This window comes from Ranitomeya variabilis, chromosome 5 (genome assembly GCF_051348905.1).
Source record: "Ranitomeya variabilis isolate aRanVar5 chromosome 5, aRanVar5.hap1, whole genome shotgun sequence".
Taxonomy (NCBI): domain Eukaryota; kingdom Metazoa; phylum Chordata; class Amphibia; order Anura; family Dendrobatidae; genus Ranitomeya; species Ranitomeya variabilis.
Window position 1 is genome coordinate 551,717,831 of NC_135236.1, and position 13,442 is coordinate 551,731,272.

Sequence of the window (13,442 nt, forward strand, 5' to 3'; positions counted from 1 at the left end):
TTATCCAGGTTCCCCGCACTTACCTCGGTGTGCTGGGTGGTGACCCTGGCCTGTGCTGTTTAAGGGCCTGTGCCCCTAAAACTGTTTTTCCCTTCTTCCTCTATCTCGGGCATTTCACTGGTATCCCACCAAGCCAGTCCGACTCTGAAGGCCACAAAACATCATAAAGACGAGGGGACAGTTCTACGTGTGCTAACCCCCACACACCCACAGCCTTGTGCCTATCTCACTGCACTGGATCGACTCCAGGTCCAGCCTGCACCTACCCCATATCTAGCTGAGTGCACGCCATTTCTCTAGAACTATCTCACTGCACCGGACTGCCAGGCACCAGGCATGGCCACCACCCTCCATGTGACAAAAGGATGGATCCAGCTCATGCCTGGTGTACTGGGATCACTGCGCTCTGCATGTCACATTGGCATCTGCAGGCACTCATCGTTGGAGGGGCTTCTAATCTGAGAAGAATTGAGGTAAACTTTGTCTTTAGAATTGACATGTGGACACATGGGGGGAGGCTAATAATTGTTGAGGACAGAAAATATTTAGTAATGCAGTGGTCACATTTTTATTCTTTTTTGACAATGGCAAGCACATCATCATGTATTCACATAATATATTTATTTAATACTTGGTTTCTCCTCAGCTCTTCTTTCATGAAGCAGGCATTTCATTTTTTCTTAACAATAATGTTTTTACATATCCAGTTCATTCCATCCTGAAACGATAGAAACACATGATAGTACTTTAGTGGTTAGTTACATTTTGCATTAGTAAAGATTGATTGGGTAATTATTATTTTCAACCATCTGCTAAATTAACAGGGCATTCCCAATATTGTCATTTCCACAGCATGGGTTGTCAACTACAGTAGCTTAGTGTCCTAAATAGCAAGTATACCCAGGTGACTGTAACAAATCATAGCTGGACAATTTCCTGTTCAGATAATCCCTGAGTATTTGCAAAGGCCTCCATACATATTAGGACAGCCTCCATATACAGTATAATGGCCTCCTTACACATTAGAAAGGCCTCCATATATAGTAGGCCTCTTTCCCAAGTCCAGATATTACCGGTACGTGGAAAACCAGAACTGGTGCTATGCGTGTCTGTATGTCACATCATTGTGGCATCCATGTTGCATCCGTGTGCATCATCAGTGTGACACCTACTGACGTCTTGGAAAAAACAGTTCCCAGGCACCGGGTGCTGAATCATTTCTCATAATTGTCACCTGGTCTCACTGCAATCAGCGTGACCAGGCGACGCTGCTGAGAGTTGGAGTTATCACCGTTTGTGTATAGTGCGTATTAAATAAATAGATTTAAAAAAGCTTGGGGCCCGCCTTAATTTTCTTAGCCAGTTAAGGGAAAGCCAACAGCTGGGGGTTGGTGTTAATATTATGGGAAGGGGCCAATAGCCAGAAAGGTTCCCAGCCTATCAATAACAGCTCACAGCTGTTTGCTTAGGCTTTACTGGTTGGTTAGTAAAAAGGGGGACCAAAAAAAATGGTGTGGTCCCCCTTAATTTTACTAACTAGCAAGGGCTAAACAGAAGGATGCTGACTGATATTAATAGGCTAGGAAGAGCACTAGCATCCATTAGATGCACCAATTTTGGCACTTAACCTCAGCTCTTCCCACTTGCCCTGGTGTGTTGGTTTTAGGGTTGATGTCAACTGTTTTATATCAGCTGGCATCCAGTCCATAACTAGCCCTGTAGTCAAAATAAATAAAGACACACACACAGAAAAGTCCTTTCACTGGAAAAAAAAACACTCCCCGACCCTCTTTTACCCATATACAGTATTAACCTAAAAAATAAAAACATCACAGTAATCCTCTCCTGTCTGCAGTGACGAGTGGTGATGTAATTACGGTTACTGCAGAAATACGGTGCGAGCGGTGACGTTCGTAAGGTTAAAGCAGTTGACAGGTTCCCAAAGCTTACCATGGGAAACGCTGCCTGTGACCTGCTGTAACCTTAATTATGTCACTGCTCGTCACTGGAGCCGTTTTGTCATGCTAAGCTCAATGTGTTCTGGCTGGTGTGGGGAGCGGTCACATTACTGATTTCACTGCTCACCAAACCATACGAATGTAGCAGAGTTTTGGATCATCGTGAGACTCATCATTATGGATTAACGGCGGACAGATGAGGATTAATTTGATTTTATATTTTTAGGTTAATAAATGGGTAAAAGAGGGTCGTGGTCCTGTGTTTTTTTCAATTAAAGGGCTTTTCTATGTGTGTATCTTCATGAATTTTGACTACAGGGTTAGCAATGGAGGTGACTGATAGACACCTCTTCATTACTAACCCCTGGGCCTGATGTCAGCGGACAAAAAATAGCTGACGTGAACCCCAAAACTATTATCCCACTTGCCACTGCACTAGAGCAAGTGGTAAGAGCCAAGGCTAAGAGTCAAAATTGGTGCATGTAATGGATGCGTCATTTCTGGGGCGGCTGAGAGCTAGTGTTCTTAGTCTGAGGGGTGCAATATCAATGGCCTTTTCATGGCCTATTAATATCAGCCCACAGCTGTCTGTTTAGCCTTTGCTGGTTAGTAAAATTAGGAGGGACTACATGTAATTTTTTTTCTGTCCCTTTTTTTTAAAAAAACAAGAAAAGGCTAAGAAAACAGCTGTGAACTGCTATTAGTAGGCTGGGAACCTTTATGGCTATTGGTCTCTTCCAAGAATATTAACACCAGCCCCTGCTGTTGGCTTCCCCTCAGCTAGTTAGAAAAACTAAGGGGCCGGACGTATTGCGGCCCACGCTACCAACAAAAAATGGACATGTCAACATGTTTTGTGCACAAACACATTGTCCGTAAAAACACACTGACATGCGCTGACCCATATATTTGAATGGGTCTACCTGTGTGTTTCTAGCACGTGTGAAAACTGTCAACACACATACTGGAGACACTGATATGTGAAGGAGGTCTTAGCAAGGCCTCCATGCACATTAGAATGGCCTCCATACACAATAAAAAGGCCTCCATACATATTAGGAAGGCTTCCACGCACATTATAATGGCCTCCGTACACAATAAAATGGCCTCCATACATCTTAAGAAGGCTTCCATGCACATTAGAATGGCCTCTATGCACATTAGAAAGACCTCTGCACATTAGAAAGGCCTCCGTACCTATTAGGAAAGCCTCCATGCACATTAGAATAACCTCCATGCATATTAGAATGGCCTCCATGCATATTAGAATGGCCTCCATGCATATTAGAATGGCCTCCATACACATTAGAAAGGTCTCCATGCACATTAGAATGGCCTCTATACACATTTGAAAGGCCTCCATACATATTAGAAAGTCACCATACGTATTGCAAAGGCATCCATGCACATTAGAATGACCTCCATACATATTAGGAAGGCCTCCATGCACATTAGAATGGCCTCCATACACTTTAGAAAGGCCTCTATACCTATTAGGAAGGCCGCCACACACATTAGAATGGCCTTCATAGACAGTATAATGGCCTCCATGCACATTAGAATGGCCTCCATGCACATTAGAATGACCTCCATGTACATTACAATGGCCTCCATACACATTAGGAAGGCCTGTATACAAGTTAGAATGGCTTCCATACCCACTAGAATAGCCACCATACACATTAGAATGGCCTCTAAACACATCAGCAAGGCCTCCGTACATGTTAGGATTACCTCATTGCGCGTTAGAATAACCTCAATACACATTAGAAAGGCCTCTATACAAGTTAGAAATGGTTCTATACATGTTAGAATGGCCTCCATACACATTAGAATGACCTCCAAGTACGTTAGAATGACCTCCGTACACATTAGAATGGCCTGTATACTCATTAGAAAGGCCTCCATAGACATTAGAATAAAGTTGTCTGACTCCACCAAGACTGGATCTGTCACACATTTAGTGTATATGGGGACCACCACAAATATTGGTAGATGAGGATTGGGCAATTGGATTTCATCTACCTGATCCTGTACCCCAATAGATAAGGGGATGTCAGAATTGTTTATGGGGGTATCCGAAGAGAAAGAGCTTTTGGTCAAACAACTGTTCGTCCTATCAAAGATGTATGGGTACCTTAATATCGAGTTCAGATAGATATGTAGTATGTTGTAGATATTCCTTCAAAACAGAGCTGCCCTGCTAAATACACATCAGGTAACAGTTTGCCGCAGTTTTTGGTTTTAGCGCTTTACCTGTATGCCTTCTCCTGAGAGCGCAGAACAGGCTTGGATCTGCCATGTGCGGTCCCGGTAGGTGTGCAGGTTCAGTCCATCAGCAATGTCTGAAGCAGGAGCAGCAGTCAGTAAGTCTTGTTTGTTCGCAAAAACCAGAAGTGGGACACCAAATAGACTGTCCTCTTCTACCAGTTCTGCCAGCTCCTAAATATAAAACTGGTTATGATAGGGTGGTGTTCATACTGTAATAATCTCCCTAAACATCTGTATACTAAAATTCAGCTTACAGGAAAGTGAAGCACAATCTTTGGTATTGCTATGAGTACAGTAGATTTATTCCATACTGTGTCTTAAAGGGAAGGTGTCACATGAAAAAAATGCTAATATATGGGTTATTTGGTTAATTTGCAAGTTAATAGCATTCTGAACCTGTCCAGTACCTGCATTTAGAGCCCTGGCCCTGCTGCTTGGAGGAAATTAACTATATTCCTCTTGGTAGTGTTCAAGCTTTCAGTTGAAAAGGAGGCACCGGATCTAATGCTGAGCTGCTGTCAGTCAGTGCCGGAGGCGCTGTTACAACCGCCGCTCTCTATGCACACAGTGATGACTGAAACCGTGCAGGCGCCACCCCCATGGCTGAACGCCAAATGCTGCCGAGAGGAACAATGTTAATTTCCTCACAGCAGCGAGAGTCTAAGTGCAGGCGCCAGGCAGGTTCAGAACACTTGCAGATTGCGCTACAATGTCATTAAAGGGAACCTGTCACCCCCCCAGGCATTTGTAACTAAAAGAGCCACCTTGTGCAGCAGTAATGCTGCATTCTGACAAGGTGGCTCTTTTAGTTCGGGTCCCTGGCACTGCTGAAAGAATCTTTTTTGAAATGTGTCCCTCATACCGTGAAATCGCCACGGGGGCAGGTCTTTCCCCCTAATCCAGACACCTCACAGCCGTCAATCATGGTCTCTGCGCGCCGGGCACCGCCTCTTCTTCCTTCATTAGCGTCCCCGGTGTCTGTGCTGTAAGTTTGAAGGGCAGCGCAACTGTGCACGCCCGAAAGAAAAAATAACTGCGCAGGCGCCGGGAACGCTACTGAAGGAAGAAGAGGTGGTGCTCGGCACGCAGAGGCCATGAGTGACGGCTGTGAGGCGTCTGGATTGGGGGGGAAAGACCTGCCCCATGGCGATTTCACTGTATGAGGGACAAATTTCAAAAACAATTCTTTCAGCAGTGCCAGGGACCCGAACTAAAAGAGCCACCTTGTCACAATGCAGCATTACTGCTGCACAAGGTGGCTCTTTTAGTTACAAATGCCTGAGGGGGGTGACAGGTTCCCTTTAAAGAAAATTCAAGTAATGTATTGATTCAGTCAGTTTTGAGCATACCTGCCCTGTTTCCTCAAATCGCTTACGATCTGCGCTGTCGACCACATAGATCTGCAAGAAATAAAGTAGAAATATTGTTATTTATGCTAGTGCCTCTACAGCCACTATAAAATTACTATTATCAAACTTCATTTAAATAGCGTTGACAAAATGACCCGTGTCAGGGAACAGCCAGAGGATCACGCAGATATCACACCACTGACACCAATTTGTTACGAATAGCACTCCGCTGCCCCCAATGGTCATGACAATCACACAATTGATTGACAATTGAGGGACGAGGCAACAGCTGCTTTCGCTACTAGGCAGGTTATTGGGCACATCAGAGTGGACATATAGTATATACACACCGGATTCCAACACATGGAATACATATACTTCAGTATGGTCACTGCCAAGCTCCGCAATAACCCAAGAAAACTAGCCGCCGTCACCAATCATTTATACTGGCTGATTGGACACCTGTTGCTGGTAAAGTATGGCCTAACGAGGCTTCTGAGATGTGATTTGTAAAGCACGAGGAAATAATCTTTTAATTTTATATATTTTATTGGAAAAGTAACCAGTACTTATAAAAATATACAAAATATAATATAAAAGGGACAAAACAATACAGTATATGCAATCACATAAAATAGATAAGCAAAAGAAAAGTGCTAGACTTGATATCACAGAAATGGTGCAGATTTAGCAGAGGGGAGTGCTCTGATTGGAAAATGGTGCAGTCCTGCAGCAAGCTGTATCTCCCAGCACTGAACAATGATTGTAAGTTCCATCTGGCTTCTAGCAGGTACAAGCCACACCTACCTACCTTTCCCTGGTGACCTCAGCCGGAGGCAAGTACGGTAAATGGAATGCAGCTCAGGTACCAAAAATTATGGGATCTCCGATATTAAGGATATCTGCTTCCCTGGAGGTCATAGGCTGGAGATATTAATGCCATATTTCCCATCATGATTTTAGCTTTCTATAGATAAGAGACATGGCGTATCTAACTTTGTCCATCTGGCCAATATTATGAAGCATAGATTGCACAGTGATGTAAATAAAGGCATTATGTTTGCCACTTTGTCACAACACCGAAAATATATCTTCCATAACTATAGGACCTATGCCTGTCACAAAACCCCCAATATTCATAACTATAATCTGGTGGCGATGAATGCACCATCATTGGTCAAACGTTACTTTGAAGACTTTGTGCGTTATCCATACAGAAAAGTCTCACCTCCCAGCTTCTTGCACAGACTTTGTCTGCTCTCAATGTGATAACCAACTTCCATTACCTGTTCACAGCACAGGGGTCAGATGTAGTGTTAGCTCTTGTTTCCTTTTCAAGATATGATAAAGCTATGCTTTAATCTTCATTATGAAGGAAACAACCTGACACAAACCCATGCTAATACAATTTGCAAGTCAGGTCGAATTCAAACATTTGTGAAACAGTGTCCAAACGTGGACTTTCATGTCTGGACCAGCCACGGGTCTCCTGAGCCAAACTCAACAAGAATAATGTAGCCAGTCTGGACATCTTGCATGTTACTCAGATGTCCGAATTCAACCTTAAGAGCCCCATAAATTTTAGACTACTGTCGGCTGAATCCCCCTATACAGGTAGACTCAACTAACAGTCTAATGTCCATAGGATCCTCCCGACTCTATCCTGACAGATGATATTGAGGGAGATAAGGATCTAGGATGTTCAATTTCGTACTGCTGATCTTTTTGTTCTCAGCATACAGCTGAGTGATATATATATGGAGGAGTTGGGAGAGAAGGCTGACAGCTATCCGGCCTGTAGATTGGAACAGCCAAATGGCTGGAAATAAAGTGCAACGTTACAGAGCAGTGATGACAGCATCATAGTGTTCACCAGATCTGCTTAGACGCATGGAACCAACCCTTATGTAGGTAAGGTGTGTACGTGACATTGGAGAACTAAGGGAAAGGCAAAAGGAATGTGAACGAGATACGAGAGTGAGTACAGGAAGAATCTTAAAGAGAGGGAGAAGGAGAAAGAGAGCAGGATAGTCACAGGTACCAAAATACCTTAAAGGGCCACTGTCACCCCCTCCAGCCGTTATAAACTAAAAGAGCCACCTTGTGCAGCAGTAATGCTGCATTCTAACAAGGTGGCTCTTTTAGTTTTTGGTGCATGTATTCCCAAAATAAAGCGTTTTATAACTTCTCCAAAATACCTGTCTTTCGCCAGGGAGGCAGGTCCTCACCCCCTGCTTGAAACGCCACACTGCCGTCACTCAAATCTTCAGGGGCGCCAGACGCTGCCCCCTCCGCGCTGTTTTCGCATGAAATCCGGCGCCTGTGCTGTTTAGTACTGGCTGGGGCAGGCGCAGTCTGCAAGACTGCATGTGAGGTCAGACGGCCAGAGCTCACTGCGCCTGCACCAGACAGTACTACACAGCGCAGGCGCCGGATTTCATGCAAAATCAGTGCGGAGGGGGCGGCGCCCAGCGCCCCTGAAGATTTGAGTGACGGCAGTGTGGCGTTTCAAGCAGGGGGGTGAGGACCTGCCTCCCTGGCGAAAGACAGGTATTTTGGAGAAGTTATAAAACGCTTTATTTTGGGAATACATGCACCAAAAACTAAAAGAGCCACCTTGTTAGAATGCAGCATTACTGCTGCACAAGGTGGCTCTTTTAGTTTATAACGGCTGGAGGGGGTGACAGTGGCCCTTTAACCCCTTAGTGACAGAGCCAATTTTAACCTTAATCACCAGGCCAAATTTTTTAAATCTGACCAATGCCATTTCATATGGTAATAACTCCGGAATGTTTCAACGTATGCCAGTGATTCTGTAGTTATTTTCTCGTAACACATTCTACTTTATGTTAGTGGTAAATTTAGGTCGATATTTTTTGCATCTATTTGTGAAAATATCACAATTTTGGGGAAATTAAAAAAAATTGCAATTTTCAAAAGTTCCATTTTTATATCCTTAAAGAGAACCTGTCACCCCCAAAATCGAAGATGAGCTAAGCCCACCAGCATCAGGGGCTTATCTACAGCATTCTGTAGAGTCTTTTTTGATCACTTTCAGTATAAGGCGGGATCACATTCTTATGTTTTACGCTAAGAACTTAAGCTGGAGTTTCCATTTAAATACCACAAAGATGCTATTCAAAAGTAAAACCCCTATGGAAAAACTTACTATAATGAGGCAGATGGAGACATTGAACTGTGTTTGGCGTCTGTTCTGGTCGCGCACACGTGTGCTCTAAAAAGATGTGGGTTTTATCTGGATTTACAAGGAATACTCTGACGTAAGCGCTCAGTGGAGAGTGCAGGATAAATGTGAGCCAAGCCTTGTTTCAATTTTTGGGAGGCACAATAAACAGACTTCTTCTGGTCCGTGCGATTACAGTGATACCAGATTTATATCAGGTTTTTTATGTTTTGCTGCTATCACAGTAAAGATGCTTTTTTATAAATAAACTAGATGGTGGCCCGATTCTAACGCATTGGGTATTCTAGAATATGCATATCCACGTAGTATATAGCACAGCCCACGTAGTATATTGGTCAGCTACGTAGTATATTGCCCAGCCACATAGTATATTGCCCAGATACATAGTATACTGCCTAGCCACGTAGTATATTGCCCAGCGATGTAGTATATTGCCCAGTGACGTAGTATACAGCACAGAGCCACGTAGTATATTGGTAGTATATTGCCCAGTGACGTAGTATATTGCCCAGTGACGTAGTATATTGCACAGCCCACATAGTATATTGCCCAGCCATGTAGTATATTGCCCAGTGACGTAGTATATTGCCCAGTGATGTAGTATATTGCACAGAGCCACGCAGTATATTGCACAGTGATGTAGTATACAGCACAGAGCCGTGTAGTATATTGCCCAGCCACGTAGTATATTGCCCAGCCACATAGTATATTGCCCAGCCACGTATGTCACAGGTTAAAAAATAAAAAATAAACATACTCACCTTCCGATCCGAGGGCCTCTTGTAGTTCTAACATATTCACCATACTTGTAGTTCAGTCGCCTGTCGTCTTCCAGTCCCAGCCTGCTCGCGCAGGGACAGTGATGACGTCGCGGTCACATGACCGTGACGTCATGGCAGGTCCTGCTCGCGCAGGGCCTGTGATGACGCCGCGGTCACATGACCGTGACCTCACGGCATGTCCTTTCCGCGCAGGCGCATAGGACTTGCGATGACGTCGCGGTCACATGACCGTGACGTCATGGCAGGTCCTTCTGCCAGACCATCCGTGCCAATGGAACGTGCCGGTTGCATCGCGAGGAGCGGGAAAGGCGGCGTAAGTGAGTATATAATCATTTTTTATTTTTTTAATTATTTTTAACAGATGTTTTTACTATTGGCGCTGCATAGGCTGCGTCAATAGTAAAAAACTTGGTCACACAGGGTTAATAGCAGCGGTAACGGAGTGCGTTACCAGCGGCATAACGCGGTCCGTTACCGCCGGCATTAACCCTGTGTGAGCGGTGAGCGGAGGGGTGTATGCAGGCGCCGGGCAGTGAGTGCGGGGAGTAAGGAGCGGCCATTTTCTTCCGGACTGTGCGCATCGCTGATTGGTCGCGGCAGCCATGACAGGCAGCTGCCGAGACCAATCAGCGAACTAATAACCGCGACAGAAAGAAGCACAGACAGACAGAAAGACGGAAGTACCCCTTAGACAATTATATAGTAGATAGTTTTTTTGTCACCATGATGTCACGATTTCTCTGCTCAGAGTGTCTGGAACTCTGTGATGGACAGCTCTGTCATCCTATCCTGTGCTTGGGCATGCTGAGCTGTCGGTGCTTTGGTTGACAGTTCGGTTGACCTATCCGACTTGGTGGTGCAGAGATTTCCACAGGTTCTCCCTTTTCTTGGTAATTGCCCTGCTATTTAGGTGAGCTGTCCCAGATCACTGCCAGTCAAATGTTTGTGCTCTCTGGTGTGTTCACCTGTACCCTGTGCTGTAAGTTCTGATCTTTTGCTGCTGACCTTTAGAACGTGTTCTGACTACCCGTTTGTTATTGTCACTTTGCTTATCCACTATTTCTCTGGTATTCTAACCCTGGCATGTGATCTGACTTACGACTTAATATTTTTCCCTTGGTTTATTACATGCTCTTTTGGTATTGACCCTGGAACATCTGACTTTGCTGATTCACGACCTGGCCATGGGTTGTGACTAGCGTCACAGTATGTCCGTATGTTGCCAGACTTTTTATCAGATAGTATACGGACTTGTAGAGTTTTATAGATTCATTCACACATCCGTAAAAATCATGGATCTGAGAATGAGATCCGTGAGGGTCAGAGAATGTCCTCTTATGATCCGATTTTGAGGATCAGAATAGGACATGCTCAATGCATCTGTAACAGCGTGAAGCACACTGACACTGCACACAGATACAGGAATGTATCCTTATTATGTATAGCACAGTCTTTAGTATATAGTGTTTTCACTTATTTTGTATAGCACAGTCCTTTAGTATATAGTGTACTCACTTATTATGTATAGCACAGTCCCTTAGTATATAGTGTATTCACTTCTTTTGTATAGCATAGTCCCTTAGTATATAGTGTACTCACTTATTATGTATAGCACAGTCCCTTAGTATATAGTGTATTCACTTATGTATAGCACAGTCCCTTAGTAGCGCTGCATATAGTGTGCTCACTTATTATGTATAGTGCAGTCCTTAGTTACATAGTTTCCTCTTGTATTATTTAAAACACCATCCTTTATTATGTACCATCCTTTCTAGTTATATATGGTGCTGTCCCTTATTATATAGTGTACAGTGCAGTACCTTACATAGAGTATTCTTGTTATTTTTCTTAATAAGGGCACTGTAATAAGGGATGGCAATATACATCCTTGGCCTGTGAACCCACAACCTTAACATTATAGGCAGGAGCTTAAGCTACAGGGTCACAAGCACTTGCGATGTGACAGGGTGATTTTGGTGTACTTGATCTGTATTGCAGACTCTGACTCTATAGGCAGATTACATAGAGATACATTGTACAGAGTAAAGTATTTATATGTATTTGTATTTTAGAGGAAGTCCTCAGTGGTTGATATCTGTTAATTTCTAACTGGTAACAAATTATAAACTTTTGAGATCTCTTCATTGGGCACAAATGCTTCTTTACATAATCTGCCTATAGAGTCAGAGCCTGCAATACAGATCAAGTACACAACATTTTCCATATTACTTCACAATTGCTTGTGGCTCAGAAGCATAAGCTGTAATATTAAGACTGTGGATTAACATACTGGAGATACACAAAAAATTACATAATTAATTGTTATTACTTTTACTTATTTTCTATGAATAAAAAAACTTTTTCTTTAATTCAGAATACAGGGAACATAGAAATACATTGCTATACACAATTTATCTCTATAGACATTGAGATTTTGTGTTATTCTATGCCTGATGAAGAGACCTGGGCACTCTGAAAAGCTTGTAATTTGTTAGCACTTACGATCTTTTCAGTTAACCATTAAAAGGTATCAACCACTGAGGATTCTCAAACTTTAATATTTTTCTATTTATTGGCTAACACGGTATAAAGATATATATATTTTTCCTGTATTTTTGAGGGAGAATAAGATTTTTTCACCCTATAAAATTACTAAAAAGTAATAACAAAAAAAACTTGATAATGAAAAAAATAATGTTATGTTTATTATATCTATAAAAAAGCGCATTAAAAATCACAAATCAGCAAATAACATGGACATATCTGTGTCCCTGCAATGGTAACGACCTGCGCAACACAGCGGTCAGATTATTTACAAGGATCGGTAAATGATGCAAAAAATGTCATGATTAATATTTTTTTCTCCATTAAACCCATAAAAAATTGAATACAACTGTAATGCCAAGGTCATGTTCACACGTAGAGTAAATGCTGCATTCTTTCTGCTGCTTTTTTTCTGCAAGTTTTGTGCAGGTGTCCACATCATGCAACCCAATAACAATCTTCCCTGGTTATTACATGTTTGGTGCATTTCTTATATGCGTTTTCCATCTGATTTGAAGAAATTTTGGGACAGATGTGAAGCAGAGTTTTTAACTTTTTTAATACTACAGAAAAGCTTTGATTCTGCGCTTTTTTCAGAAGAAACCTATAGAAAAGAAATTCAGTAGCATCTTTTAACCATCGGGGCGGTTATTTCATGGAATCACATCGACTTTGCTTGGTAATTAAGACCTTGTTAGCGTAAATGCTGCATATTTTCTGCTTTTTTTACACGTATATACTGCTGTGTTTAACTGTCCAAGCAAAGTGGATGTGATTTCCTAACAATCTCGCACTGTGTGCTCAAGGATGCTGCTGAACTGTGCAGTTTTGGCGGTTTTTTTTCTTCTATGTGGAACCTAAAAAAACACATGTAAAAAAACTTCAGTTACATTTTTAAGTGCAGAATCAAAACTTTTCTGGGCTATCAAAAACATATTAAAAATGCAGCTTCACATCTGCACCAAAAACTCATCAAATAAGGAGAAGATTTTTATTGTGTAGCTTGGTGCAGATGTCTGTAGAAAACAAAAAACACAGTATTTGTGCAAGGCTGCTAAAGAGAAATGAATATTCACTCTTCCTCACGCCCCCATGGGCGTGGAGAGGAGTGGATATTAATTTTCCGTTAAAAGCAGACAGTGTTAACTGCAGACTGCGGCTAACACTGCCCGCTATCAGGGCTGGCAGACCAGGGCCCCCGATCCCCCAGGGGCCCCCAGCCCATGCAGCCGCTATGGCTCATAGATGCTGATACAGTTGAAAGCAATAATGGAGGAGAGGGCATCAGATGGCGATCCTTCTCCCGTCACTCCCCTCTGCCTCAGACACAGCA

General features: G+C 42.9%; 1 protein-coding gene across 1 annotated transcript in view; it reads right to left on the reverse strand.

Annotated features, from left to right (window-relative positions):
* Nucleotides 1-460: 460 nt before the first annotated feature.
* The window catches only part of LOC143773833 (ADP-ribosylation factor-like protein 3), a 41,291-nt gene continuing 28,309 nt past the window's right edge, over nt 461-13,442 (reverse strand). The window contains exons 4-6 of the mRNA XM_077261169.1: nt 5,579-5,629; nt 4,215-4,400; nt 461-718 (exon numbers count right to left, since the gene is read on the reverse strand). Coding sequence (XP_077117284.1) covers nt 671-718; nt 4,215-4,400; nt 5,579-5,629 — 285 coding nt within the window. The 3' untranslated portion in view covers nt 461-670. The remainder of the gene's footprint in view (nt 719-4,214; nt 4,401-5,578; nt 5,630-13,442) is intronic.